The sequence below is a fragment of the Ranitomeya imitator genome, chromosome 2 (genome assembly GCF_032444005.1).
Source record: "Ranitomeya imitator isolate aRanImi1 chromosome 2, aRanImi1.pri, whole genome shotgun sequence".
Taxonomy (NCBI): Eukaryota; Metazoa; Chordata; class Amphibia; order Anura; family Dendrobatidae; genus Ranitomeya; species Ranitomeya imitator.
Window position 1 is genome coordinate 715422656 of NC_091283.1, and position 27600 is coordinate 715450255.

At 44.5% G+C, this 27600-nt stretch overlaps 1 protein-coding gene across 1 annotated transcript; it reads right to left on the bottom strand.

Moving 5' to 3' along the window:
- Nucleotides 1–876: 876 nt before the first annotated feature.
- Nucleotides 877–16706, bottom strand: LRIT2 (leucine rich repeat, Ig-like and transmembrane domains 2). The gene is made up of 3 exons (XM_069755818.1): nucleotides 16576–16706; nucleotides 15421–16205; nucleotides 877–2638 (listed from the first exon to the last, which is right to left on the bottom strand). Exons 1-3 carry the CDS (start codon nucleotides 16683–16685, stop codon nucleotides 1818–1820), a joined length of 1716 nt encoding a protein of 571 aa, XP_069611919.1. The 5' UTR covers nucleotides 16686–16706; the 3' UTR covers nucleotides 877–1817.
- Nucleotides 16707–27600: the final 10894 nt, after the last annotated feature.

Consider the following 27600-nt stretch of genomic DNA (forward strand, 5'->3'; position numbering starts at 1 on the left):
TTAACCTGCAGATTAATCACATATCTACAAGGTTAGCAGCATTATTTCTGCTGACAGGTTTCCTTTAGGGTAACTAGACCTTCCTCCCCATCAAACAAGCAAGATTTGTCTGCGGGTTGCAAAATTAAGACAATAAAAACTTAGAAAACATTTGCAGATTGTAATGCAAAAATTGTGTCTGCTTGTTTTTTTTCTTCTTTCACCATCGGAGTAGTATCACTAATAGAGATAATCGAGTAGCTTCGAATTAGAGCTTATCTGAATAGCTATAATGCTTACTGTATAGTTGCATTGGTAACCTAGATATCTGGAGCGCTCCCAATAATTAGCTGTTCAGCTCCGCAGCTGCATGTGTCGCGGATATGTGACAGTCACAACACATGCATGGAGAACCCAACAAACAGGCTCTCCATGCATATGTTGTGACTGTGAAACTGCCGCAACACATGCAGCTGCAGCGCCGAACAGCTGATTATCGGCAGCGCTCCAGATATCTAAGTTACCAATGCACCTATTCGGGAAGCTCTATTGCTATTCAGATAAGGAGTTATCCGAAGCTATTTGACCTACCCTAATCACTAATATAAGTTCCCTGTCACTAATAATACATACTCACCAGCTGCTGTATTCTTCTGTAGGTTGTGATCTACCTGATTGCTCCAGTGTTTTCTGGGCGAGCCAAAGGTTACTTCTCAATGTACGTCTATTAGAACCACAAGGAGGCCAGAACAAGGCTCTCATAGACTTACACTGAGAGTTCATGGTCGTTACCTCTGACTTTTGGTCAGTCAGAAGTTGCACAAGATCTAGGATCAGGACTGATGTCACATTGGATACAACTAAACACAGTGAATAGTAAGTAAAAAAAAATGTTGGAGGGGTGCTTTAAGCAAGTATATATTTTGCATAGATTGTATAGATTGACATGTTAGAGATAGAACTTCTTTATAGGTTAGAAATAGAACTTCTTGTGGTGACTTCTGTGTGGGTGACTCATGAATGAAAATGCATAGCAGTGACCTAAACTAGAAGGCAAAATAGAGAATAAGAAGGAAATTGCAAGAAGAGAAAAATAGTCTTAAAATATATGCCGAACCTTGCAATTGTGTTGTGCAATTACAAATCACCCCACTATTTGAGCACTTAGATGCTGCATTCACAATTGACAACAATTTGACCATATGCTAAAACTGATTTCAAAAGTTACAGATGGATGTCAGCTGCATAATACAGTCAGTACCTGTTATGTAACAAGCAGGCTCAGGCCCTGATCCTGCTCTATGCACAAGTAGCTAACATGTGACATATATATACGTCACATGTCAGGTGTAGATTAATGCTTACAGCTGTATCAGGTCTGAGCAGTGGCAGTAATATTTAGTTAAAATTTACTATAGTCATTAAAATGAATCTATAACATTTCATCTCATGTCTGAGGCCATCTTTACATCTGGAACACACTGTAATTGTATTATGTAAATGATTTCATATTTAATTTGACTCGTTGGATTGAAACTCACAACCACTGCTATATTGTTGGGCACATTTTGCAAAACAAAAACTTGTGATTCAGTAAGTAAATGTAGTTTCACTGTTCAGATAGCTACAAACGGAAAGTGGGAAATACTGATAATTTGGAAGTCAGTTCTGGTGTGAAAACTTGATACAAAGTTTCCCTTCATTATAATTGATCTATTACAAATATCAGCGTTTCAGTAGCGCATCTTTCACTCCAATTTTCAGGCATGTGCCCAATTAAAATGTTTATTTGCGCTTCCTCCACAAAGTCTATTAATTAGGCAAGAAGAAACACTGTTTTAGTACAGTTCTGCTGGGTTTTTGCTCTCTGTTTTAGGCTTATTAAGCTTTTCTTCTGAACATCTTCGCCTCCGGTTTTCTTCAGTGACTTCTCTCTGGCACAGCCCTTCTTCACTGCTGGCCTGCAAGCTGTCAAAAGTGCTCTCTTTGGTGTTATTCTTCTTTAAATTTTTCTGGACTTTATGCCTTTTCCGACAAATACCTAAGCATTTCTCAATACAGTTAAGTCTGGTCTCTGTGGTGCATGCGTACATACCAGCGGGAACTGCTAATACCATAGCACATACAATAACAATTATATGGATAAGTTTTTCCCTCTGTTCTAGTTCACTGATGTCACTGCCTGTCATGAACACAATGCATTGTCCTTTCCTAGGTCTTTGACTTTTTAATGTAATACAAACTTCATATTTAGTTGTTGGAAGCAAATCATTTACAGAATATGTATAAATTCCAGGACCAATATTTATGACCTCTTTTTCCTTGTCATCATATTTTCCAAAATAAATGGTATACCATGTTTCACTGGGATTCTCTGTCACGGCGAACCATTCTAAAGATATTCCGTAAACAGTCTGTTTGGCGATTCTCACATCAATGTACACATTCTCATCGGAAGGCAATGATGGACTAAAAGCGTATGATGGAAACATTGAGGGATCTCCTGGCCTTGGAGACTGGACATGTACAATAACTGAAGAAGTAGAGTTGCCCAGGAAATTTTTGGCTACACAGTTATAGACTCCAGCATCTGCAAGGTGCACTACTGGGATCACCAACTCCGATTTTATAGTTTCTTCATCTATTGCAGTGGTGGACACTGTGGAAATAGTAAAAAGTATTAAATATACCGGTAAATGTTAAAAATGTTTGTCAATTGTTAATAGACTGCATTATATAAAACCCTTCACATTCTATTAAAGGAAACAGCACAGCTGCAATTAAATGTGCAAAATGTATTACTTAAAGGAGCTTTCTAGTACTCAGCCAATCCCATTCTTAATAACTATGCTCAACCATAACAGCTATACATATATATATATATATATATATATATATATATATATACATGAACTAGAAAAAGAACAGTGGATTTGAGTTTATGCTCTGCTGCTGTCACCCGTTGTGTGCAGAAGTCTGGCCCAATCCAGCCCCTGTTCATTTTGATAAGAGTCAGCCTGCCAACATTTTCAGTTGGCAGTCAAATGTGCCAATCATTTATAATACCCCCAGTGGCACTAAAAACCTGCATTGACAAAACACTAGCAGCAGGGCAGGCCAAGACCTCCAAAACATAGAGACATAGAGAGACAGTTCACGCCACATGTCTAGCTTGGATATCCAACAGTTGTAAGCCACAGAGCGATCATGGAGGACAATGATAAGGTTATCAAGGTACTCCTTCAGGATCTTCCAAAACATTTCCCTCCTTGTCAAAGTACCCCAGCCCTGAACGCTGGGAGGGTCTGAGAAAACTGTCCCAGACCTTTGAGAGTGTTCGTTTGCCTCTGCTGCATCTGGTCTGGGGTGTGCGTCTCTCATCTCCACTCCTTGATTGTCCAAGGAACATAAACTCAGCAATGTGTGCCAGACTGACAACAGCCAAGACTTCCCTGTCCACACAAAGAGAATGATTGTCCATGTTCTCATCCTCATTGTCTTCCTCGTCTTCATGCCATCCATGCTGAACATATGGGGTAAAGGTGGTGTGGGTAGTACCATCTGTAGCAGAGGCAACCAGCTCCTGTTCCTCCTCCTCCTCCTCATTATAATCCAAACCACGTTGAGAAGATGAGATGAGTCTGGGCTGTGTGGCATCACCCAGTATAGTTTCTTGCACCATCTCAACTTGCTCCACTTGCAAAGCCTCCTCTTTAATTTACAAAGCCTTGCCCACATATGTAACATTAAGTTCCAATGTGTGGTAACATCGCATACCAGTCGGTGAGCTGAGAAACGCTGTGGCAACACTGACAGGGAGGCGGCAGCTGACTTGCGGAAATGGGCACACATGCGGCACACTTTCAGAAGTAGCTCAGACATAATTAGATAGGTCTTGAGAAACCGATGAACCACTAAGTTGAGCACATTGGCCAGACATACTACATGTGGGAGGTTGCCAAGCTTCAAAGCCACCATCAGGTTACAGCCATTGTCACAAACTACCATGCCTGGCTGTAGGTTCATGGACAAGAACCACAGTTCATTCTGGTCTGTTAGACTTTTCAACTCTGAAGTAGCATGTAGTTTGTCTACCAAGCAGATTAGGTTTAGCAGAGCCTGCTGCTTGACCGAGGCAGTGCTGCAGTGCTTCCAGCTCACGACTAGTGTTGAGCGATACCGTCTGATACTTGAAAGTATCGGTATCGGATAGTATCGGCCGATACCCAAAAAATATCGGATATCGCCGATACCGATATCCGATACCAATGCAATGTCAATGGGACACCAAGTATCGGAAGGTATCCTGATGGATCCCAGGGTCTGAAGGAGAGGAAACTCTCCTTCAGGCCCTGGGATCCATAGTGAGGTGTAAAATAAAGAATTAAAATAAAAAATATTGTTATATTCACCTCTCCGGCGTCCCCTGGAACATCACCGCGAGGAACCGGCGTCCGGCAGGCTTCTTTGTTCAAAATGAGCGCCTTTAGGACCTGCGGAATGACGTCGCGGCTTCTGATTGGTCGCGTGCCACCCATGTGACCGCCACGCGACCAATCAGAAGCCGCGACGTCATTCCACAGGTCCTAAAGGCGCTCATTCTAGGAATTTATCTGAGGAATGACGTCGCGGCTTCTGATTCTGATTCTGATCGGAATTCCGATACCGCAAGTATCGGCCGATACCCGATACTTGCGGTATCGGAATGCTCAACACTACTCACGACTGATGTTGATGTTCCAGAGATGGAGGCTAAGGATGAAGTGCAGGCAACCCTGATTAAACCATGGCCTACAAAGCTCGGTATCAGTAGCACATGATTCGTCCCAGGATCTGACTTTGCCCAGGCTTCCACAATATTCACCCAGTGTGCCATCAGGCAATTGTAGTGTCCTTGGCCACAAGCACTTGTCCAGGCGTCCGTGGTTAAGTGGACCTTCCCATTAACAGCATTGGTCAGGGCACAGCTGATGTTATGGGGCACATGCTTTTGTAAGACGGCGATGGTACACAAGGAGAAATAGTGGTGGCTGGGGACTGACTACTGAGAAATGGCCACCGCCATGAGTTTGCAGAAAGCTTCAGTCTCCACAAGCCTAAACGGCAACATTTCCAGGGTAAGTAGTCTGGAAATGGGGTGGTTTAATATTGTAGCCCATGGATGGGTGGCTGCATAGTTAAGCTTGCGTTCCAAAGACTGGGGTAGGGACAACTGAACGCTGCACTGGGACAAGGACATGGACGTAGTTGCTGACGGTGATGGCAAGTGTGCAATAACAGGGTGGGAGGCATCTTTGCCTGCATCATGGACAGGGGATTAGCATACATGTAGAACAGGGAAATAGGCAGTGGTATCACCCTTGGACAATGTTTCTGGATCCTTGCGTTCAGCCCAACTACTTGGGTGCTTTGCTGTTATGTGCATGAGCATGCTGGTGGCGGTTAAGCTTGTAGTTGTGCTGAGATGTTGAGATGGACCTTTAGACTGCACAAAATAACAATGCTATTTCTAACAATCAATTTTTTGTGTGTTATGAGGCAAATTTCACTTATTAAAAAAATTGCTGTATTACTATTGCAGGAAAAGTACGTACCTCAGATGGACGGGTTACGAGCAATATAGCGATGTTATTGAGATCTTACCATGTCTGGCAGTATGCTTTGGATGCACAATTCTCACAGTAAAAATGGTGTATAATATTTCCTTTCTCCGAACAGTTTGCAGGATTAAGTGAAGAAATAATATTATTAGCCCTGAAAAGGGGCTTTTGTATGTGTTGCAGGCTGCAGCATAAAGGACGTGCAATTCACCCTATCCTGTCCTATATGATCCCATCAGCACAATCTCTCCCTAAGTGCTGGTAACAGCAGTATGAATATTGATTATCATTAGTCCTAGGAAGGTCTGTTTTGTACTTGAAAGAAATGTAAATATGGCTGAATCCCTGGCTAATATGCAGCTACAATTCTGTCCCTATTTCACCAGCATCTCTCCCTGCTCTGCATGTTTCCGGGGTACAGTGTGATGAGCATAGCATCATGGGTCTTATATAGACATGATGACGCTATGCGGCCAGCCATTCACAGTAATGCCACCACCAAGATGGCTACAGCATTAGAGTGACTGTCAGGCAATCCCCATATATTTATTGGCTGTCAACTTAGAGAAGCTGGACATAGAACACAGATAAGATGGACACTATGACTATGTTCAGCTTTACTATGTTCTGTATCCAGCTTCTCTAAGTTGACATTTTGAATGAGTATCAACTTACCAGGTTTTCTGATGAGCCAATTTGGTGAAAAGCATCAAGTGATATATAGCACTCCAAAAAAGTGTTGAAAAAGTTGCTTGTATTCAGTTAGTCATCCATAAAGTATTAGATGCTTTCTGATATATTACGGTGGTATATAACAATCCAAAAAAGCATTGAAAAAAATTTCTAGATACAATTAGTCATCCATACAGTATTCGGTGCATTCTGTAAAATGTTAATGGTATATAACACTCCAAAAAAGCATTTAAAAATTTGTCTGGATACAATTACTCATCCATACAGTACTACTTGCTTTGTGTTAAATTTCAGTGGTATATAATGCTCCAAAAAAAAGTACCAACATTTTCCATGTATTTAATGAGTCATCCATGCAATGTAACGTGGTTCTTGTTACATTACGGTGGTATATAAAGCTAAAAGAAAAAATTTAAAAACTTTTTATGGATTCAATTATTCAAGTATACAGTTTTACATGCTTTGTGTAAAATGACAGTGGGTTCAAATTTTTTAAAACCGCTTGGCCTGGTAGAGTTTACAAAATATCTTTGTTGAAAAAATTGTCTATTGTCATTTATACTTTCATGCTTTGTGTGAAATTTCATTGTTTTTAAATAAGAACCAAAATTAACATAGTAACATAGTTAGTAAGGCCGAAAAAAGACATTTGTCCATCCAGTTCAGCCTATATTCCATCATAATAAATACCCAGATCTACGTCCTTCTACAGAACCTAATAATTGTATGATACAATATTGTTCTGCTCCAGGAAGACATCCAGGCCTCTCTTGAACCCCTCGACTGAGTTCGCCATCACCACCTCCTCAGGCAAGCAATTCCAGATTCTCAAATTAACCTTCTAAACGTATACAAATATGGTTATTCAATAATTGACTATTTTTATATACACTGTAGAACTTGGTTTGTGTGCAATTTCATTGATTTGAAATAAAAAAACAAAATTGACCTGCTACAGGAGTATAAATTTGGTCCCTTGGTACTCGATCTCCAGCCGCCTCTATTTCTCCCAGTGTGGCATTCCCACCTTGTACCAGCATGTGTCCGGGAACATCAAGAGTGTCTTTACCAACATGGTTACCGTGATTGTCCACTTAACAACCAACACGTGGACAAGCGCTTGTAGCCAGGGACACTGCATTTCACTGACAGCACACTGGATGACTATTGTGATGGCCTGGCAAGGCACATATGCAGCCAACGCTGAGGAGAGGTGGTCTTACTTCTATTAGGGTTTCCTGCACCTCCTACACCAGTTACTGCACACCCTCCTGCTCTTCCTCATCCTTCATCTCAGACATGCTATCTTAGAGCACACATCAGCTGGAAGCTCTGCAGCACTTCCTTAGCAAAGCGGCAACAGGCTCTGCTGAAGCTAATTCATCTAGAAGACAAACTGTACACTATGGTACAGCTATTAGTTGGCTGTGAAGCTTGGCAGGCTCACACACATACCATGCTTGGCCCACATGCTCATGCGGTTTATGAAAACCTACCCATATTTGCCAGACATTCTGTTCAAGGTCAGCGCCCATTTCTGCAAGTCAGCTACAACTGCTCTGGCACTGCTGCAGCAGCGCATGTAAGTGTTAGATCACTGTTGTGATAGACAATTCAGTAACACAATGTACATAGCGATCAGAGCACATACAGTGATCTGACAATAACCTAAAAATAATAGAACGAGCTCTGAGACGTGGAAACTCTGTAAACCGCAATTCCTGATCCTCTCCAAACACAACTAGAGGCAGCTGTGGATTGCGCCTAACGCTCCCTATGCAACTCGGCACAGCCTGAGAAACTAACTAGCCTGAAGATAGAAAAATAAGCCTACCTTGCCTCAGAGAAATACCCCAAAGGAAAAGGCAGCCCCCCACATATAATGACTGTGAGTAAGATGAAAAGACAAACGTAGGGATGAAATAGATTCAGCAAAGTGAGGCCCGATATTCTAGACAGAACGAGGATAGGAAAGATAACTTTGCGGTCTACACAAAACCCTAAAGAAAACCACGCAAAGGGGGCAAAAAGACCCTCCGTACCGAACTAACGGCACGGAGGTACACCCTTTGCGTCCCAGAGCTTCCAGCAAAACAAATAGACAAGCTGGACAGAAAAAATGGCAACAAATAGAAAAGAAGCACTTAGCTATGCAGAGCAGCAGGCCACAGAAATGATCCAGAGAAACACAAGTCCAACACTGGAACATTGACAGGAAGCATGGATCAAAGCATCAGGTGGAGTTAAGTAGAGAAGCAGCTAACGACCTCACCAGATCACCTGAGGGAGGAACCTCAGAAGCTGCAGTACCACTTTCCTCCACAAACGGAAGCTCCCAGAGAGAATCAGCCGAAGTACCACTTGTGACCACAGGAGTGAACTCTGCCACAGAATTCACAACAGTACACCCTCCTTGAGGAGGGGTCACCGAACCCTCACCAGAGCCCCCAGGCCGACCAGGATGAATGAAAGGCACGAACAAGATCGGGAGCATGGACATCAGAGGCAAAAACCCAGGAATTATCTTCCTGAGCATAACCCTTCCATTTAACCAGATACTGGAGTTTCCGTCTTGAAACACGAGAATCCAAAATCTTCTCCACAATATACTCCAATTCCCCCTCCACCAAAACCGGGGCAGCAGGCTCAACAGATGGGACCATAGGTGCCACGTATCTCCGCAACAATGACCTATGGAATATGTTATGTATGGAAAAAGAATCTGGAAGGGTCAGACGAAAAGACACAGGATTAAGAACCTCATAAATCCTATACGGACCAATAAAACGAGGTTTAAACTTAGGAGAGGAAACCTTCTTAGGAATATGACGAGAAGATAACCAAACCAGATCCCCAACACGAAGTCGAGGACCCACACGGCGTCTGCGATTAGCGAAAAGTTGAGCCTTCTCCTGGGACAAGGTCAAATTGTCCACTACCTGAGTCCAAATCTGCTGCCACCTGTCCACCACAGTATCCACACCAGGACAGTCCGAAGACTCAACCTGTCCTGAAGAGAAACGAGGATGGAACCCAGAATTGCAGAAAAACGGCGAAACCAAGGTAGCCGAGCTGGCCCGATTATTAAGGGCGAACTCAGCCAAAGGCAAAAAGGACACCCAGTCATCCTGATCAGCAGAAACAAAGCATCTCAGATATGTTTCCAAGGTCTGATTGGTTCGTTCGGTCTGGCCATTAGTCTGAGGATGAGGATGGAAAGCCGAGGAAAAAGACAAGTCAGTGCCCATCCTACCACAAAAGGCTCGCCAAAACCTCGAAACAAACTGGGAACCTCTGTCAGAAACAATATTCTCTGGAATGCCATGCAAACGAACCACATGCTGGAAGAACAAAGGCACCAAATCAGAGGAGGAAGGCAATGTAGACAAGGGTACCAGATGGGCCATCTTAGAAAAGCGATCACAGACCACCCAAATGACTGACATCTTTTGAGAAACGGGAAGGTCAGAAATAAAATCCATAGAGATATGTGTCCAAGGCCTCTTCGGGACCGGCAAGGGCAAAAGCAACCCACTGGCACGAGAACAGCAGGGCTTAGCCCGAGCTCAAATCCCACAGGACTGCACAAAAGTACGCACATCCCGCGACAGAGAGGGCCACCAAAAGGATCTAGCCACTAACTCTCTGGTACCAAAGATTCCAGGATGACCAGCCAACACCGAACAATGAAGTTCAGAGATAACTCTATTCGTCCACCTATCAGGGACAAACAGTTTCTCCGCTGGGCAACGATCAGGTTTATTAGCCTGAAATTTTTTCAGCACCCACCGCAAATCAGGGGAGATGGCAGACACAATGACTCCTTCCTTGAGGATACCCGCCGGCTCAGATAAACCCGGAGAGTCGGGCACAAAACTCCTAGACAGAGCATCCGCCTTCACATTTTTAGAGCCCGGAAGGTACGAAATCACAAAGTCAAAACGGGCAAAAAACAACGACCAACGAGCTTGTCTAGGATTCAAGCGCTTGGCAGACTCGAGATAAGTCAAGTTCTTATGATCAGTCAATACCACCACGCGATGCTTAGCTCCTTCAAGCCAATGATGCCACTCCTCGAATGCCCACTTCATGGCCAGCAACTCTCGGTTGCCCACATCATAATTTCGCTCAGCAGGCGAAAACTTCCTGGAAAAGAAAGCGCATGGTTTCATCACTGAGCAACCAGAACCTCTCTGTGACAAAACAGCACCTGCTCCAATCTCAGAAGCATCAACCTCGACCTGGAACGGAAGAGAAACATCTGGTTGACACAACACAGGGGCAGAAGAAAAACGACGCTTCAACTCTTGAAAAGCTTCCACAGCAGCAGAAGACCAATTGACCAAATCAGCACCCTTCTTGGTCAAATCGGTCAATGGTTTGGCAACACTAGAAAAATTGCAGATGAAGCGACGATAAAAATTAGCAAAGCCCAGGAACTTTTGCAGACTTTTCAGAGATGTCGGCTGCGTCCAATCATGGATGGCTTGGACCTTAACCGGATCCATCTCGATAGTAGAAGGGGAAAAGATGAACCCCAAAAATGAAACCTTCTGCACACCAAAGAGATACTTTGATCCCTTCACAAACAAAGAATTAGCACGCAGGACCTGAAAAACCGTTCTGACCTGCTTCACATGAGACTCCCAATCATCCGAGAAGATCAAAATGTCATCCAAGTACACAATCAGGAATTTATCCAGGTACTCTCGGAAGATGTCATGCATAAAGGACTGAAACACTGATGGAGCATTGGCAAGTCCGAACGGCATCACTAGATACTCAAAATGACCCTCGGGCGTATTAAATGCAGTTTTCCATTCATCGCCTTGCCTGATTCTCATCAGATTATACGCACCACGAAGATCTATCTTAGTGAACCAACTAGCCCCCTTAATCCGAGCAAACAAATCAGATAACAATGGCAAGGGGTACTGAAATTTAACAGTGATCTTATTAAGAAGGCGGTAATCTATACACGGTCTCAGCGAACCATCCTTCTTGGCTACAAAAAAGAACCCTGCTCCTAATGGCGACGATGACGGGCGAATATGCCCCTTCTCCAGGGATTCCTTCACATAACTGCGCATAGCGGTGTGCTCAGGCACGGATAAATTAAACAGTCGACCTTTTGGGAATTTACTACCAGGAATCAAATTGATAGCACAATCACAATCCCTATGCGGAGGCAGGGCATCGGACTTGGGCTCATCAAATACATCCCGGTAATCAGACAAGAACTCTGGAACCTCAGAAGGGGTGGATGACGAAATTGACAGAAATGGAACATCACCATGTACCCCCTGACAACCCCAGCTGGACACCAACATGGAATTCCAATCCAATACTGGATTATGGGCTTGTAGCCATGGCAACCCCAACACGACCACATCATGCAGATTATGCAACACCAGAAAGCGAATAACCTCCTGATGTGCAGGAGCCATGCACATGGTCAGCTGGGTCCAGTATTGAGGCTTATTCTTGGCCAAAGGTGTAGCATCAATTCCTCTCAATGGAATAGGACACTGCAAGGGCTCCAATAAAAACCCACAACGTTTAGCATAATCCAAGTCCATCAAATTCAGGGCAGCGCCTGAATCCACAAACGCCATGACAGAATACGACGACAAGGAGCATATCAAGGTAATGGACAGAAGAAATTTTGACTGTACAGTACCAATGGTGGCAGACCTAGCGAACCGCTTAGTGCGCTTAGGACAATCAGAGATAGCATGAGTGGAATCACCACAGTAGAAACACAGCCAAGTCAGACGTCTGTGTTCTTGCCGTTCAACTCTGGTCATAGTCCTATCGCACTACGTAGGCTCAGGTTTAATCTCAGGTAATACCGCCAAATGGTGCACAGATTTACGCTCACGCAAGCGTCGACCGATCTGAATGGCCAAAGACATAGACTCATTCAAACCAGCGGGCATAGGAAATCCCACCATGACATCCTTAATGGCTTCAGAGAGACCCTTTCTGAAAATGGCTGCAAGCGCAGATTCATTCCATTGAGTGAGCACAGACCATTTTCTAAATTTCTGGCAATATAGCTCTATCTCATCCTGAGCCTGACAAAGAGCCAGCAAATTTTTTTCTGCCTGATCTACTGAATTAGGCTCATCGTACAGCAATCCAAGCGCCAGGAAAAACGCATCGATATCACTCAATTCAGGATCTCCTGACGCAAGAGAAAATGCCCAGTCCTGAGGGTCGCCACGCAAAAAAGAAATGACGATCCTAACCTGTTGCGCTGGGTCACCAGAGGAGCGAGGTTTCAAAGCCAGAAACAGTTTACAATTATTCTTGAAACTCAGAAATTTAGTTCTATCTCCAAAAAAACAAATCTGGAATAGGAATTCTCGGTTCTAACAAAGAATTCTGAACCACAAAATTTTGAATATCTTGAACTCTTGCCGTGAGCTGATCTACACATGAAGACAGACCTTTAATGTCCATTGTAACACCTGTGTCCTGAACCACCCAAATGTCTAGGGGAAAAAAAAGACAAATCACAGTGCAAAGGAAAAAAAATGGTCTCAGAACTTCTTTTTTCCCTCTATTGAGAATCATTAGTACTTGGGCTTCCTGTACTGTTGTGATAGACAATTCAGTAACACAATGTACATAGCGATCAGAGCACATACAGTGATCTGACAATAACCCAAAAATAATAGAACGAGCTCTGAGACGTGGAAACTCTGTAAACCGCAATTCCTGATCCTCTCCAAACACAACTAGAGGCAGCTGTGGATTGCGCCTAACGCTCCCTATGCAACTCGGCACAGCCTGAGAAACTAACTAGCCTGAAGATAGAAAAATAAGCCTACCTTGCCTCAGAGAAATACCCCAAAGGAAAAGGCAGCCCCCACATATAATGACTGTGAGTAAGATGAAAAGACAAACGTAGGGATGAAATAGATTCAGCAAAGTGAGGCCCGATATTCTAGACAGAACGAGGATAAGAAAGATAACTTTGCGGTCTACACAAAACCCTAAAGAAAACCACGCAAAGGGGGCAAAAAGACCCTCCGTACCGAACTAACGGCACGGAGGTACACCCTTTGCGTCCCAGAGCTTCCAGCAAAACAAATAGACAAGCTGGACAGAAAAAATAGCAACAAATAGCAAAGAAGCACTTAGCTATGCAGAGCAGCAGGCCACAGGAATGATCCAGAGAAACACAAGTCCACCACTGGAACATTGACAGGAAGCATGGATCAAAGCATCAGGTGGAGTTAAGTAGAGAAGCAGCTAACGACCTCACCAGGTCACCTGAGGGAGGAACCTCAGAAGCTGCAGTACCACTTTCCTCCACAAACGGAAGCTCCCAGAGAGAATCAGCCGAAGTACCACTTGTGACCACAGGAGTGAACTCTGCCACAGAATTCACAACAGATCACCAACTAGTGTGCGACGTTATCACAACTTGAACTCCACACTGCACATGCTAGCAATGCTTTGTGAACAGCAGAGGCCAGTTGTAGAAAACCAGCTCCAACGTCAATGCCTTATTTTTGACAAGGAGGGAAAAGATTTTAAAGATAGGCAAGTAATACCTGCAAAACTAGCATACTCTCTAATTCCTCTGTGAACTTCAGATATTGGGTTAGGAGGTGTTGTGCTGCCCTGCTGCTAGCATCTTGTCTGATTAAGTTTTTCGTAACACAGGGGGTGGGGGTCATAACAGACAGGAGCTTTCTCCTGTCAGCAGAAAGTGCTGACAGTCTCTCTTTGATGACAATGAAAAAAGCATGGATTAGACCAGACTTTTCCACAACCCCAGATGAAAGCAACCCATAAAATGTTTTTAATGCTCAATATTTGAATGAGGCCCACGAGTTGTTGCCTTCTATGGTCTATGGATGACGGGATGACCCTACTTATAATTTTTTCCTGGCTTTGCACTTTTTTGTTAGGCCTTTATGAGTGTAGAAGTATCACAACTACACTTCCTTAATTTTGTTTTCAGGTAATCCAGTAGGTGCCTTCAAGGGTGTATGGATGACCCTGCTTGTAATTATTGGCAGATCTTTTATAAGTGTAGCAGTAACACAACTGCACTGTTCACATTATTTGAATGAGGCACTACAGTTGTTGCCCTCAAAGGTGGATGGATGACTCTGCTTGTAATTTTTTGGGGAAGTGCATAGCCTTTATGAGTCTAGGAGTACCACTACATTGCAATTTGAAGATAGTGTGTATGAGGCCCTCATTTGTGTCTAATACAGGGTGTATCTGAGTTGTGGCAGTTCTTGCTTCCATCATAAATTACACTGAAATCTCCTATTTTTTAATAAAGAAATTAATTTTGGTGTTCTTACATTATATATTTTTTAATCCCTTTTCAATTTTGCCCTATACACAAGTTATTATTTAGGAATAAAATGTTTCTTAACTCTTTTTTTTCCTGTAAACTCCAATTTTTTGCCAGTTTTGAATATTTTATTGTCAGACCTTAAAGTGGACTAAAACTGTGACATTATTGTTCTCAGCAGACATATTGGAATTAGACATGCTTCCAGGGGTTTTCCCCCATGCTGTTCTCCTTCCATTCAGCACTTTATCCATCTATTGCAACATTTTCACTGCCCCCAGACTTCCTTGTAGAGTCTACTGGAAAAATGCTCTGATTTTCCATAGATTCTGATTATTGTCATTACTCAAAATGAGCATCAGAGCGTTAGAAATTGCCCTGTTCGAGTAGCGAGCACCCGAGCATTTTAATGCTTGCTCATCTCTACTCCTGACAGATTCCCTTTTTAGGGCTGTCTTCACTCCATGACATTGTGGTTTCCACACATATCATAAGCCACAATCGATCATGTAGTTGACCACTGTCCCCATTCTTCTCCTTTAACCCCACCAATCAATTCTTACTAATAATAAATTTGCCATCAATATTTACTCCACACGTGCACTTCTCCATTTAAGTATAGATGATAACCTTATCACTTATGTGCACTAAGGTCCTCCAGCTACTGCAGCTCTTCTATCATCTCCTTTCCTCACCCCTCCTATGTATTACATACATATACATTCTTCAATCATTGTTTTTTTAAGGGAAGTATTGATTATAATGGGCACTTGACCAACAATCACCCTAACGGGGGCAGATATGTATGTATTTATTTGAACTTACCATTATATGCTTTGATGTTAGAGGCTTTTAATCCATAGGTCCATAATATTAATGGTGAAGGACTTGCTGTTATGAAACACACCAATGTAACATTCAACCCGACCTGTACAGTGATGTTGGACATTAATGAGTTGGTGGTTGGCTTTAAACAGCTTTTTAACTCCAGCTCATGAAAGAACTTGCCAGCTTTAGAATTTGGGCTAGCACATATCAAGTATGAATTCATCAATATAAAAGGTGGGCTGACTGTTTTCACAAAATTGACAAAGCCTTTAAGACGACAATCACACATCCAAGGGTTGTCATGTAAGGCCAAAACTACATTGGTAGTTATTTCAGTCCTCTCTACTGCATGTGCTTTTTGATACAAGGGCCAGTTTGAAAAAACATCTTTAGAGATAATTGTAAGCTGATTGAAGGATAAGTCTAAGTAGGTCAGATGGGTCAGAAACTTCATTGCATGCTCTGGGAGAACATCCAACCTGTTGTGCTTGAGGTCTAGTATCTTTAAAGCAGGAGTGTCTTGAAATGCAGTCCATGGTACTGATCGTAATTTGTTTCCTTGTAGTCTTAGTTCCTTTAGATTTTTAAGGTCTTCCAAGCTTTTCATATGCATTAGAGTAATGTTATTAAAATTAAGCCAGAGGTATTCTAATGAGCTAACCCCACCAAACAATCCCCGAGAAAGTTCGGTGAGGTGACATTTTTCTATTCTTACTTTTCGAATATCTGGAGGAATGTCATCTGGTATTTTATGTAGAGATGAAGACATGCAAAGAAGACTCCTATAAAACCGACAACAGAATAAAAGACAACATGTAAGAGAAGATGTTGTAACTAGTTTACATGTGCCTGAATATACATAGGCTCCTGTTTAATCACAGTTATATATTTTATGCTTTTACAACTCTAACGCAATTTGTTTTACTATAGCTTTCTTCAATGAGCCCCCAATAATAATAATAATAATAATAAGTGCCATCTCTACACTCACCATTAATATAGGACTAACAGACATACAATACGTGTTGATTAACAGTATATCTGTGCACTTGTATTCCAATTTTCTTTTAGTTCAGTTAAAAATAATGGATATCGCTTTCCATTATCCCTATGTTATTACTTTATCAAAATGTCAACACATCTATTACTTACCGCCCAAAAGTGTCATTCGAACAAGAACATCCGGTTACACAAGACATAGACACCAAGCCAAATTCAGAGAAGAAAAGCAGCAAAACAATGAGGTGCCAAGCTGCATCCATATTCTTTCTTGGGTAAAAACTATTTTCTTATTCTGGGAGACTAGCAGACAGGCTCCAAGTAGTAAATCCGATTAACATTAATCTCCTTTCAATTAGAGCAAGCGGCTGATGAAGTCATTAACTCAAATTTAAAGTGAAGTTTCAGTTTTACACTTAGACATGATATTTTTGGTTATGTAATGGAGAATTGTGATCTTTAATACGCCTTCATTTTGCAAGATGGCTCATGAGATAAAAACCTAAAATTATAACTCCATGGGAGTTGACTTTGTTATGCAAGTTACAGATCAGACTCCAGACATTTTCCATTAAATAGCCATTCAGATCTTTAGAAGTTATAACAAATCCAAGGATGAAAATTGCTGACCGGTGAGAGAGCCAATGCTTGGAACCCTGACAATGCCGAGAATGGATCTCTAAAACACTGCATCTGAATGAAGAAGTGGCCGAACAAGCGCACCACTACTCAATTCGTACTCTATGGGACTGTCTGGAAAAGACAGTGCTGTACTATGCTATCCCCAGCAGTCCCATAGAGAATGAATATAGAGGTGATTTCATCGGAAAATAATGTTTCACCATTACTGGGATTTGTGGGGATCCCAGCAGTCAATCAGCCACCGATCAATAAGTAATCCCCTATCCCCTTCTTAATATGGAAATAATAATAATCTTTATTTTTATATAGTGCTAACATATTTCGCAGTGCTTTACAGTTTGAACACATTATCATCACTGTCCCTGATGGGGCTCACAATCTAAATTCCCTATCAGTATGTCTTCGGTATGTGGGAGGAAACCGGAGAACCCGGAGGAAACCCACACAAACACGGGAAGAACATACAAACTCCGTGCAGATGTTGTCCTTGGATATGCATTTAAAGGGATCTGTGAGCAAGTTTTTGAGGACACTATAATCTAGCAGCTGAGATACAGATTTCATGGATGTGTCACTTAGGCTGTGAGCTGTTTTCATACAATTATTGTTGATCAGTAAGATTATCACTGCCTGGAAAGCAATGCACCTGAGCCCTGGTCTTACCACACCCTCTCCTCTGCTATGCAGCTCATTGTCAATAGACAATGTACACAGAAAGCTGTGGTGTGGGTGGGGTCAGCTGAGTCACAACTACTGCACCCAGTAAGCTAAGTAATATATCATTGGAATAAGTGTCTCTGCCCCATATCATGTTGCTTTCAGATGAGGTAGAATAAAACCTTGTGACAGATTCCCTTCAAGGTTAAAAATCTTGGTATGGCACCACTGAAATTGCAGATTTAAAATATAAATTTTGTTAAAAATATCGCACAAAACACACAATTTCGAAACACAAATTTCATTCTCAAAAAATAACATCATGTTCACTTTTTTGTTCCTCTTCAAAATAATAGGTTCTTATCTAAATTCCAAAAGACAGTTTAACAGTTTCCCGCAGGATAGCCATCTTATTTCAATGTAAAGAAAAAATACAATATTCTGGGATTTCATGCATAATAATAAAGAGAAGCACGTTTTATAGATCTCAACATATACAGGTCCTTCTCAAAAAATTAGCATATAGTGTTAAATTTCATTATTTACCATAATGTAATGATTACAATTAAACTTTCATATATTATAGATTCATTATCCACCAACTGAAATTTGTCAGGTCTTTTATTATTTTAATACTGATGATTTTGGCATACAACTCCTGATAACCCAAAAAACCTGTCTCAATAAATTAGCATATCAAGAAAAGGTTCTCTAAACGACCTATTACCCTAATCTTCTGAATCAACTAATTAACTCTAAACACATGCAAAAGATACCTGAGGCTTTTATAAACTCCCTGCCTGGTTCATTACTCAAAACCCCCATCATGGGTAAGACTAGCGACCTGACAGATGTCAAGAAGGCCATCATTGACACCCTCAAGCAAGAGGGTAAGACCCACAAAGAAATTTCTCAACAAATAGGCTGTTCCCAGAGTGCTGTATCAAGGCACCTCAATGGTAAGTCTGTTGGAAGGAAACAATGTGGCAGAAAACGCTGTACAACGAGAAGAGGAGACCAGACCCTGAGGAAGATTGTGGAGAAGGACCGATTCCAGACCTTGGGGAACCTGAGGAAGCAGTGGACTGAGTCTGGTGTGGAAACATCCAGAGCCATCGTGCACAGGCGTGTGCAGGAAATGGGCTACAGGTGCCGCATTCCCCAGGTAAAGCCACTTTTGAACCATAAACAGCGGCAGAGGCGCCTGACCTGGGCTACAGAGAAGCAGCACTGGACTGTTGCTAAGTGGTCCCAAGTACTTTTTTCTGATGAAAGCAAATTTTGCATGTCATTCGGAAATCAAGGTGCCAGAGTCTGGAGGAAGACTGGGGAGAAGGAAATGCCAAAATGCCTGAAGTCCAGTGTCAAGTACCCACAGTCAGTGATGGTGTGGGGGCCATGTCACCTGCTGGTGTTGGTCAGGAGATTTTGGAGCACTTCATGCTTCCATCGGCTGAAATGCTTTATGGAGATGAAGATTTCATTTTTCAGCACGACCTGGCACCTGCTCACAGTGCCAAAACCACTGGTAAATGGTTTACTGACCATGGTATTACTGTGCTCAATTGGCCTGCCAACTCTCCTGACCTGAACCCCATAGAGAATCTGTGGGATATTGTGAAGAGAAAGTTGAGAGACGCAAGACCCAACACTCTGGATGAGCTTAAGGCCGCTATTGAAGCATCCTGGGCCTCCATAACATCTCAGCAGTGTCACAGGCTGATTGCCTCCATGCCACGCCGCATTGAAGCAGTCATTTCTGCCAAAGGATTCCCGACCAAGTATTGAGTGCATAACTGAACATTATTATTTGATAGTTTTTTTGTTTGTTATTAAAAAACACTTTTATTTGATTGGATGGGTGAAATATGCTAATTTATTGAGACAGTTTTTTTGGGTTATCAGGAGTTGTATGCCAAAATCATCAGTATTAAAACAATAAAAGACCTGACAAATTTCAGTTGGTGGATAATGAATCTATAATATATGAAAGTTTAATTGTAATCATTACATTATGGTAAATAATGAAATTTAACACTATATGCTAATTTTTTGAGAAGGACCTGTATGTTCTGATTCCTGTGCTTGATAATGCAATGATCCCATTCCATGAGATAAGTTGTTTCTCTGTGGTGAGCAATGACCTCAATGCTCCAACTGACCATAGCCGCTCTTAGGCATACTGACATATACCACATCAAGGGCAGACCATTTTCTAATATTTGTTGGTTTACATTTTGAGAAATATCTGCAACAGTTGTTCTTGTTGTGACAAGCACCTTTCACACAAGGGATATACCCCATAAACCCTGTCCTAATCAACATTGCGGACATTTGACACTAAGGCTGAGCACACATTGCATTTTTTTTAACATTTTCAACATATTTTTTCTGTTCAAATTTGTCACAAAGCCTGAAGGGTTTCCTAATGCTATCAAAGTGATATAAGAATCCTGAAGTCTCATATTTGTGATTTGCAGATTTGGTACAGATTCAGATTTGCAGCATGTCAATTCTTTCAGAGTTTTTGCAGCTTTTTTTACCAATTCACTTCAATGAAGTCAGTCAAAAACACTACAAAAATGCAGGTCTAAAAATGATTGCAGATTTGTTGCGTAGTTGCTGCATTTTCGCTTCAAAAAACTCATCAATGTTAACAAAAGGAAACAGGATGTCTTGTCACCAGGATCAAGAGGTTGTTAAATTGTTTTATTGTGTATATACTGTATATCTAGAAGAAAGAACAAAAAGCAGCACCAGCAGTAGTAGGGGTGCAGGGCCTCCCAGCAACATCCCACTCCTTGTAAATATATCATAAAATAGAGGCAGCACCCCAAATAAGTTAAAATCACGTGCTATATAATTGCCCCTATGCCAAAGTTTTGTTCCACATCTCTGGACAGAAATGTCACCATATTGGCAATTAATTAGCACGTGATTTTCACTTATTTGGTATGCTGCCTCTATTTTTTGATATACTGTATATCTATACATATATACTTGTTGGCATGGGCGGACATACTGCTGGTTCAGCCTGTGCAGCTGCACCGGGGCTCGGAGGCTCCAGGTGGCCCCTGCAGGCAGGGCCCATGTTAGGGGCAGGCAGCTGACTAGGCTCCCGCTCCCCCAGGGGCCCCCAGGTAGCGGCACATCACACAGCTGCTATGGGGCCCCTGTGAGGCAGGGGGCCCGCCTGCCACCAGCGCCGACTCCCCCGCCGCATTGAACTATACCGGAATCTGCTGGTACAGTTCAAAGCAATGATGAAGGAGAGAGCGTCACCTGACGCTCCCTCTCCCATCATTCCCCGCTCTGCCTCTGACAGACACTGCCGCGCACTCACTGTGTGCCGACAGGAGCAGGAACTGGAAGCAGCGCGGGCACAAAGAGAGGTGAGGAGTGTGTTGTTTTCTTTTTAACTATAACCGTGAATACTGGACTGTGGGGCCATTCTGGGGGGGAGCTACGCTGTATACCATGAGGCTGTGCGCTGTATACTATGAGGCTGTGCGCTGTATACCATGAGGTTGTGTGCTGTATACTATGAGGCTGTGTGCTGTATACTATGAGGCTGTGCGCTGTATACCATGAGGTTGTGTGCTGTATACTATGAGGCTGTGTGCTGTATACTATGAGGCTGTGCGCTGTATACCATGAGGTTGTGTGCTGTATACTATGAGGCTGTGCGCTGTATACCATGAGGTTGTGTGCTGTATACTATGAGGCTGTGCGCTGTATACTATGAGGCTGTGCGCTGTATACCATGAGGCTGTGCGCTGTATACTATGAGGCAGTGTGCTGCATACCATGAGGCTGTGTGCTGTATACAATGAGGCAGTGCTGTATACCATGATGAGGCTGTGTGCGGTATACTATGAGGCTGTGCGCTGTATACTATGAGGCTATGTGCTGTATACCATGAGGCTGTGTGCTGTATACCATGAGGTTGTGTGCTGTATACTATGAGGCTGTGTGCTGTATACCATGAGGCTATGTGCTGTATACCATGAGGCTGTGTGCTGTATACCATGAGGTTGTGTGCTGTATACTGTGAGGCTGTGCGCTGTATACTATGAAGCTGTGCGCTGCATACTATGAGGCTGTGCACTGTAAACTATGAGGCTGTGCACTGTATACTATGAGGCTGTGCGCAGTATACTATGAGGCTGTGTGCTGTATACCATGAGGCTGTGTGCTGTATACCATGAGGTTGTGTGCTGTATGCTATGATGCTGTGCGCTGTATACTATGAGGCTGTGCGCTGTAATACTATGAGGCTGTGTGCTGTATAATATGAGGCTGTGTTCTGTATACCGTGAGGCAGTGTGCTGTATACCATGAGGCAGTGTGCTGTATACCATGAGGCTGTGTGCTGTATACCATGAGGCTGTGTGCTGTATACTATGAGGCTGTGTGCTGTATACTATGAGGCTGTGTGCTGTATACCATGAGGCAGTGTACTGTATACCATGAGGCTGTGTTCTGTATTCCATGAGGCTGTGTGCTGTAGACCATGAGGCAGTGTGCTGTATACCATGGGGCTGTGTGCTGTATACCATGAGGCTGCGCTGTATACCATGAGGCTGTGTGCTGTATACCATGAGGCACTGCTGTTTACTATGAGGCTGTGCTGTATACTACGTGGGCAGTGCTGTATACTATGAGGCACTGCTGTTTACTATGAGGCTGTGCTGTATACTACGTGGGCAGTGCTGTATACTATGCGGGCAGTGCTGCATACTATGAGGCTGCGCCGTATACTGAGGATGCGCTGTTTACTATGAGGCTTTGCTTTATACTACATGGGCAGTGCTGTATACTACGAGGCTGGGCTGTATACTATGAGGCTGCACTTTATACTCTGCGGGCAGTGCTGTATACTATGCGGGCAGTGCTGTATACTATGCGGGCTGTGCTCTATACTATGCGGGCTGTGTTGTATACTATGGGGGGTACATTATATGTTATATTCTATGGGGAGGCTGTGTTATATACTATGGGGTGCATTGTATTCTATGAGGAAGGCTGTGTTATATACTATGGAGGACTGCATTATATTCTATGGGGGCTACATTATATACTATGGGGAGGTGGGCTGTATTATATTCTATGGGGGGCTACATTATATTTTATGGGGGGCTGTATTAGATTTTATGAGGGAGGATTGTATCATACTTTGATGGGGCTACATTATATTCTATGGGGTGGTGGGCTGTATTATATTCTATGGAGGGCTGTATTATATTTATATTCTATGAGCGGTGATTGCATCACACTCTATGAGGGGGTCTGCATTATTATTATATACTAGCTATTGAACCCGTTCTACGCCCGGGTGGCGAGCATTTATATTGGTTTATGGTCTCCATCCTGGTATGTGCTGCTCCATCCTGCGCCCCCATTCTGTTATGTGCTGCTCCATCCTGCATCCCCATCCTGTCATGTGCTGCTCCCATCCTGCGCCCCCGTTCTGTCATGTGCTGCTCCCATCCTGCGCCCCCGTTCTGTCATGTGCTGCTCCCATCCTGCGCCTCCATTCTGTCATTTGCTGCTCCCATCCTGTCATGTGCTGCTCCCATCCTGCGCCCCCGTTCTGTCATGTGCTGTTCCCATCCTGCGCCACCGTTCTGTCATGTGCTGCTCCCATCCTGCGCCCCCGTTCTGTCATGTGCTGCTCCCATCCTGCTCCCCTGTTCTGTCATGTGCTGCTCCCATCCTGCGCCCATTCTGTCATGTGCTGCTGCCATCCTGCGCCCGTTCTGTCATGTGCTGCTCCCATCCTGCACCCATTCTATCATGTGCTGCTGCCATCCTGCGCCCGTTCTGTCATGTGCTGCTGCCATCCTGCGCCCTTTGTGTCATGTGCTGCTCCCATCCTGCGCCTCCATTCTGTCATTTGCTGCTCCCATCCTGTCATGTGCTGCACCCATCCTGCGCCCCCGTTCTGTCATGTGCTGCTCCCATCCTGCGCCCCCGTTCTGTTAAGTGCTGCTCCCATCCTGCGCCCCCGTTCTGTCATGTGCTGCTCCCATCCTGCTCCCCTGTTCTGTCATGTGCTGCTCCCATCCTGCGCCCGTTCTGTCATGTGCTGCTGCCATCCTGCGCCCGTTCTGTCATGTGCTGCTGCCATCCTGTGCCCGTTCTGTCATGTGCTGCTGCCATCCTGCGCCCGTTCTGTCATGTGCTGCTCCCATCCTGCTCCCCTGTTCTGTCATGTGCTGCTCCCATCCTGCGCCCGTTCTGTCATGTGCTGCTGACATCCTGCGCCCGTTCTGTCATGTGCTGCTCCCATCCTGCGCCCATTCTGTCATTGGCTGCTGCCATCCTGCGCCCGTTCTGTCATGTGCTGCTGCCATCCTGCGCCCGTTCTGTCATGTGCTGCTCCCATCCTGCACCCATTCTGTCATGTGCTGCTGTCATCCTGCGCCCGTTCTGTCATGTGCTGCTGCCATCCTGCACCCGTTCTGTCATGTGCTACTCCCATCCTGCGCCTCCATTCTGTCATTTGCTGCTCCCATCCTGTCATGTGCTGCACCCATCCTGCGCCCCCGTTCTGTCATGTGCTTCTCCCATCCTGTGCCCCCGTTCTGTCAAGTGCTGCTCCCATCCTGCGCCCCCGTTCTGTCATGTGCTGCTCCCATCCTGCTCCCCTGTTCTGTCATGTGCTGCTCCCATCCTGCGCCCGTTCTGTCATGTGCTGCTGCCATCCTGCGCCCGTTCTGTCATGTGCTGCTGCCATCCTGCGCCCGTTCTGTCATGTGCTGCTGCCATCCTGCGCCCGTTCTGTCATGTGCTGCTCCCATCCTGCTCCCCTGTTCTGTCATGTGCTGCTCCCATCCTGCGCCCGTTCTGTCATGTGCTGCTGACATTCTGCGCCCGTTCTGTCATGTGCTGCTCCCATCCTGCGCCCGTTCTGTCATGTGCTGCTGCCATCCTGCGCCCGTTCTGTCATGTGCTGCTGCCATCCTGCGCCCGTTCTGTCATGTGCTGCTGCCATCCTGCGCCCGTTCTGTCATGTGCTGCTGCCATCCTGCGCCCGTTCTGTCATGTGCTGCTGCCATCCTGCCCCCGTTCTGTCATGTGCTGCTCCCATCCTGCGCCACTATTGTATTATATGCCCCCCATAAGACGCTCCAGTGTGTATGTCCCCGTATGCTGCTGCCATATAAAAAAAAAAAAATAGCATACTCACCTATCGTCCGGCTCCACTGCAGGTGTGTCTTCAAGAAAATGGCGCCGGAAAGCGCAGACTGCGCAGGCGCCGATTCCGGCAGCAGGAATCGGCGCCTGCGCAGTCCGCGCTTTCCGGCGCCATTTTCTTGAAGACACACCTGCAGTGGAGCCGGAGTGTGTCTTCAAGAAAATGGCCCCGGAAAGCGCGGACTGCGCAGGCGCCGATTCCGGCAGCAGGAATCGGAGCCTGCGCAGTCCACGCTTTCCGGCGCCATTTTCTTGAAGACACACTCCGGCTCCTTTGCCTGTGACTGGTAAGTCAGAGGGCGGCATCGGCGCGCATTAAGCGTGTCATCGCGCCCTCTGAACTGTCACAGCAGAGGAGTCGGGAGACGGAGCCGCATGCAGCGCTGGAACGGGGAAAGGTGAATATACTTACCCTCCTGGCGGTCCCTGACTCTCCGGTGGAGATCGCGGTATGCGTTCAGTGCTTACGCATACCGCGATCTCCTGGGAGCGTCACTCTGTGTGGGCCAAACTGCGCCGGCGCTTGCACCTGCGCAGTCTATAAAGGCTTCGGACAGAGTGACGCTCCCAGCGTTATATTATAGATTATATTCTATGGGGGTTACATCATAATCTGTGGGGTGGCTGCATTATGCTCTATGAGGTGGCTGCATTATACTATATGGCGGCTGCATTATGCTGTATCGAGGACTATAGGGAATACATTATACTATATGAAGAACTGTGAGGTGCATTATACTATGGGAAGTGAATTGTACTACATGGATGACTATGGCGGTGCATTATACTATATGGAGCACTATGAGTGTATTATATTATGTGGAGGACTGAGCAGTGTATTTTAATATATGAAGGACTGTGAGGAGTGCATTATACTATATGGAGGACTATGGGGAGTGTATTATACTATATGGAGGTTTATAGGGCACATTATACTATATGGAGGACTATAGGGCACATTATATTATATGGAGGACTATGCGGTGTGCATTTTACAATATGGAGGACTGTGGTGCACATTATAATATATTGAGGACTATGGGGTGTATTATACTAAAGTAAAATGCTGCCTATTCATCGAGTGATTGGATAGTTTATGCCGGAACAGAAATCATTGTTCTCAGCAGCACATCGCCGGTGTAAACTGTAGATGTGCTGTTGGCAACATGATACTGCATGGTGATCTGTTAATGATCTAGTAGTGATCATTCTGTTCCCATCATTCTTTCTCAAATGGAAGAAAGAGGCTGGGAAACGATTTCAATATTGTCGATCACACTCCTTTAGCGGCCTGAACTCAGGGAATGTAAATAGAACCGAAATGCTTCTGTGTGATGCATTTGGGCCCCCATTTTAAACTTTGCCTAGGGCCCCGCTTTGCCTAAAAATGGCCCTGCCTGCAGGGTGGCTAATAATGAGGGCAAACTCGCCAGTTTATCTGCCTCCGGGGGGGGGCCCCTGGCCAGATTGCCATCATGGGATTGCAGCTCCGCTGCCTGCAAGAGAAAAAGGCAGCGGAGCGGAGCTGCAGGGAATGGATCCATCCTGCTTCCTGTACACGCGTCCAGTCACACAGCAGTGGCTGAATGACATTATCATTCAGCACAGTGGTTGTGCGAGACAGGAAGCTGCTGGCGATGGTGCTGCTTCAGGATATCGTGCGAGCAGAGGTGAGGTGTGTGTGTGTGCAGAGAGGTGAATGGTGCTGTGTGTGCAGAGAGGTGAATGGTGCTGTATGTGTGTGTAGGTGGAGGAGTGGGCAATGATGGGGGTGATGGGGCCAAAGGCAATGATTGGGTTGATGGAGAGGGCAATGATAGGGGTGTGGGGCAGGAGGAAATGATGGTGGTGGCAGTGGAAAGGACAATGATGGGGTGGTGGGGAGGAGGCAATGATGGAGGTGGTGGAATGGGCAATGATATGGGGTGGTGGGGGAGAAAGCAATAATGGAGGTAGTGAAGAGGGCAATAATGGGATGTGGGGGATTTATAATGGGTTTAAGAACAGGGGGAGGTGGAGGAAGACACTATTATCAATTATTATGACTAACACAGTCCCTTAGTGTAAAGTGTACTCACTTATGTATAGCACAGTCCCTTAGCTTTGTCGCCTTAAAAGGAGGGGGGCCCAGACACATTTCCTGCACAGGGGCCCCAAGCTGTCTGTGTCCACCACTGCATGTTGTGGTAGATCGGCTCACACAGCTGTACACGGAGGTAGACACAGGAAGACTGTCTTTTTAAGTCCTTCACTGGTACATTATGTATATGCAGAATAAACCATGGTGAAGTAAAGTAATCACGGCCCTTTAAGCAAAAGAGGAAAGCAAACCAAAATTATGTATCACATTCACAGTCCATATGTCTGCAGGGATGCGCCAACTCAGAGTTGGCACAAACACATGGCTCAGTTTAGCACCAACATGGAAGCAGGAAATCTGGAGAACAACAAAAGCGCCAATCGGGTCTTAACTGGTTAAAAACATGGGGTGCACCGGGGAGAAGTACGTTTTGTTGCAACTAAGCAACATGTAAAAAGCATGGATCAGCTGCTGCAGGACATGGGTCCAGAAACTGAGGATAATGGTGCATCCAGGTGTATGTGTCCAAATCTGCGCTGGTGATATAGATGGATGCAGACGATATTCTTCAAAGCTTTATTTCAAAACAGGTAATATAG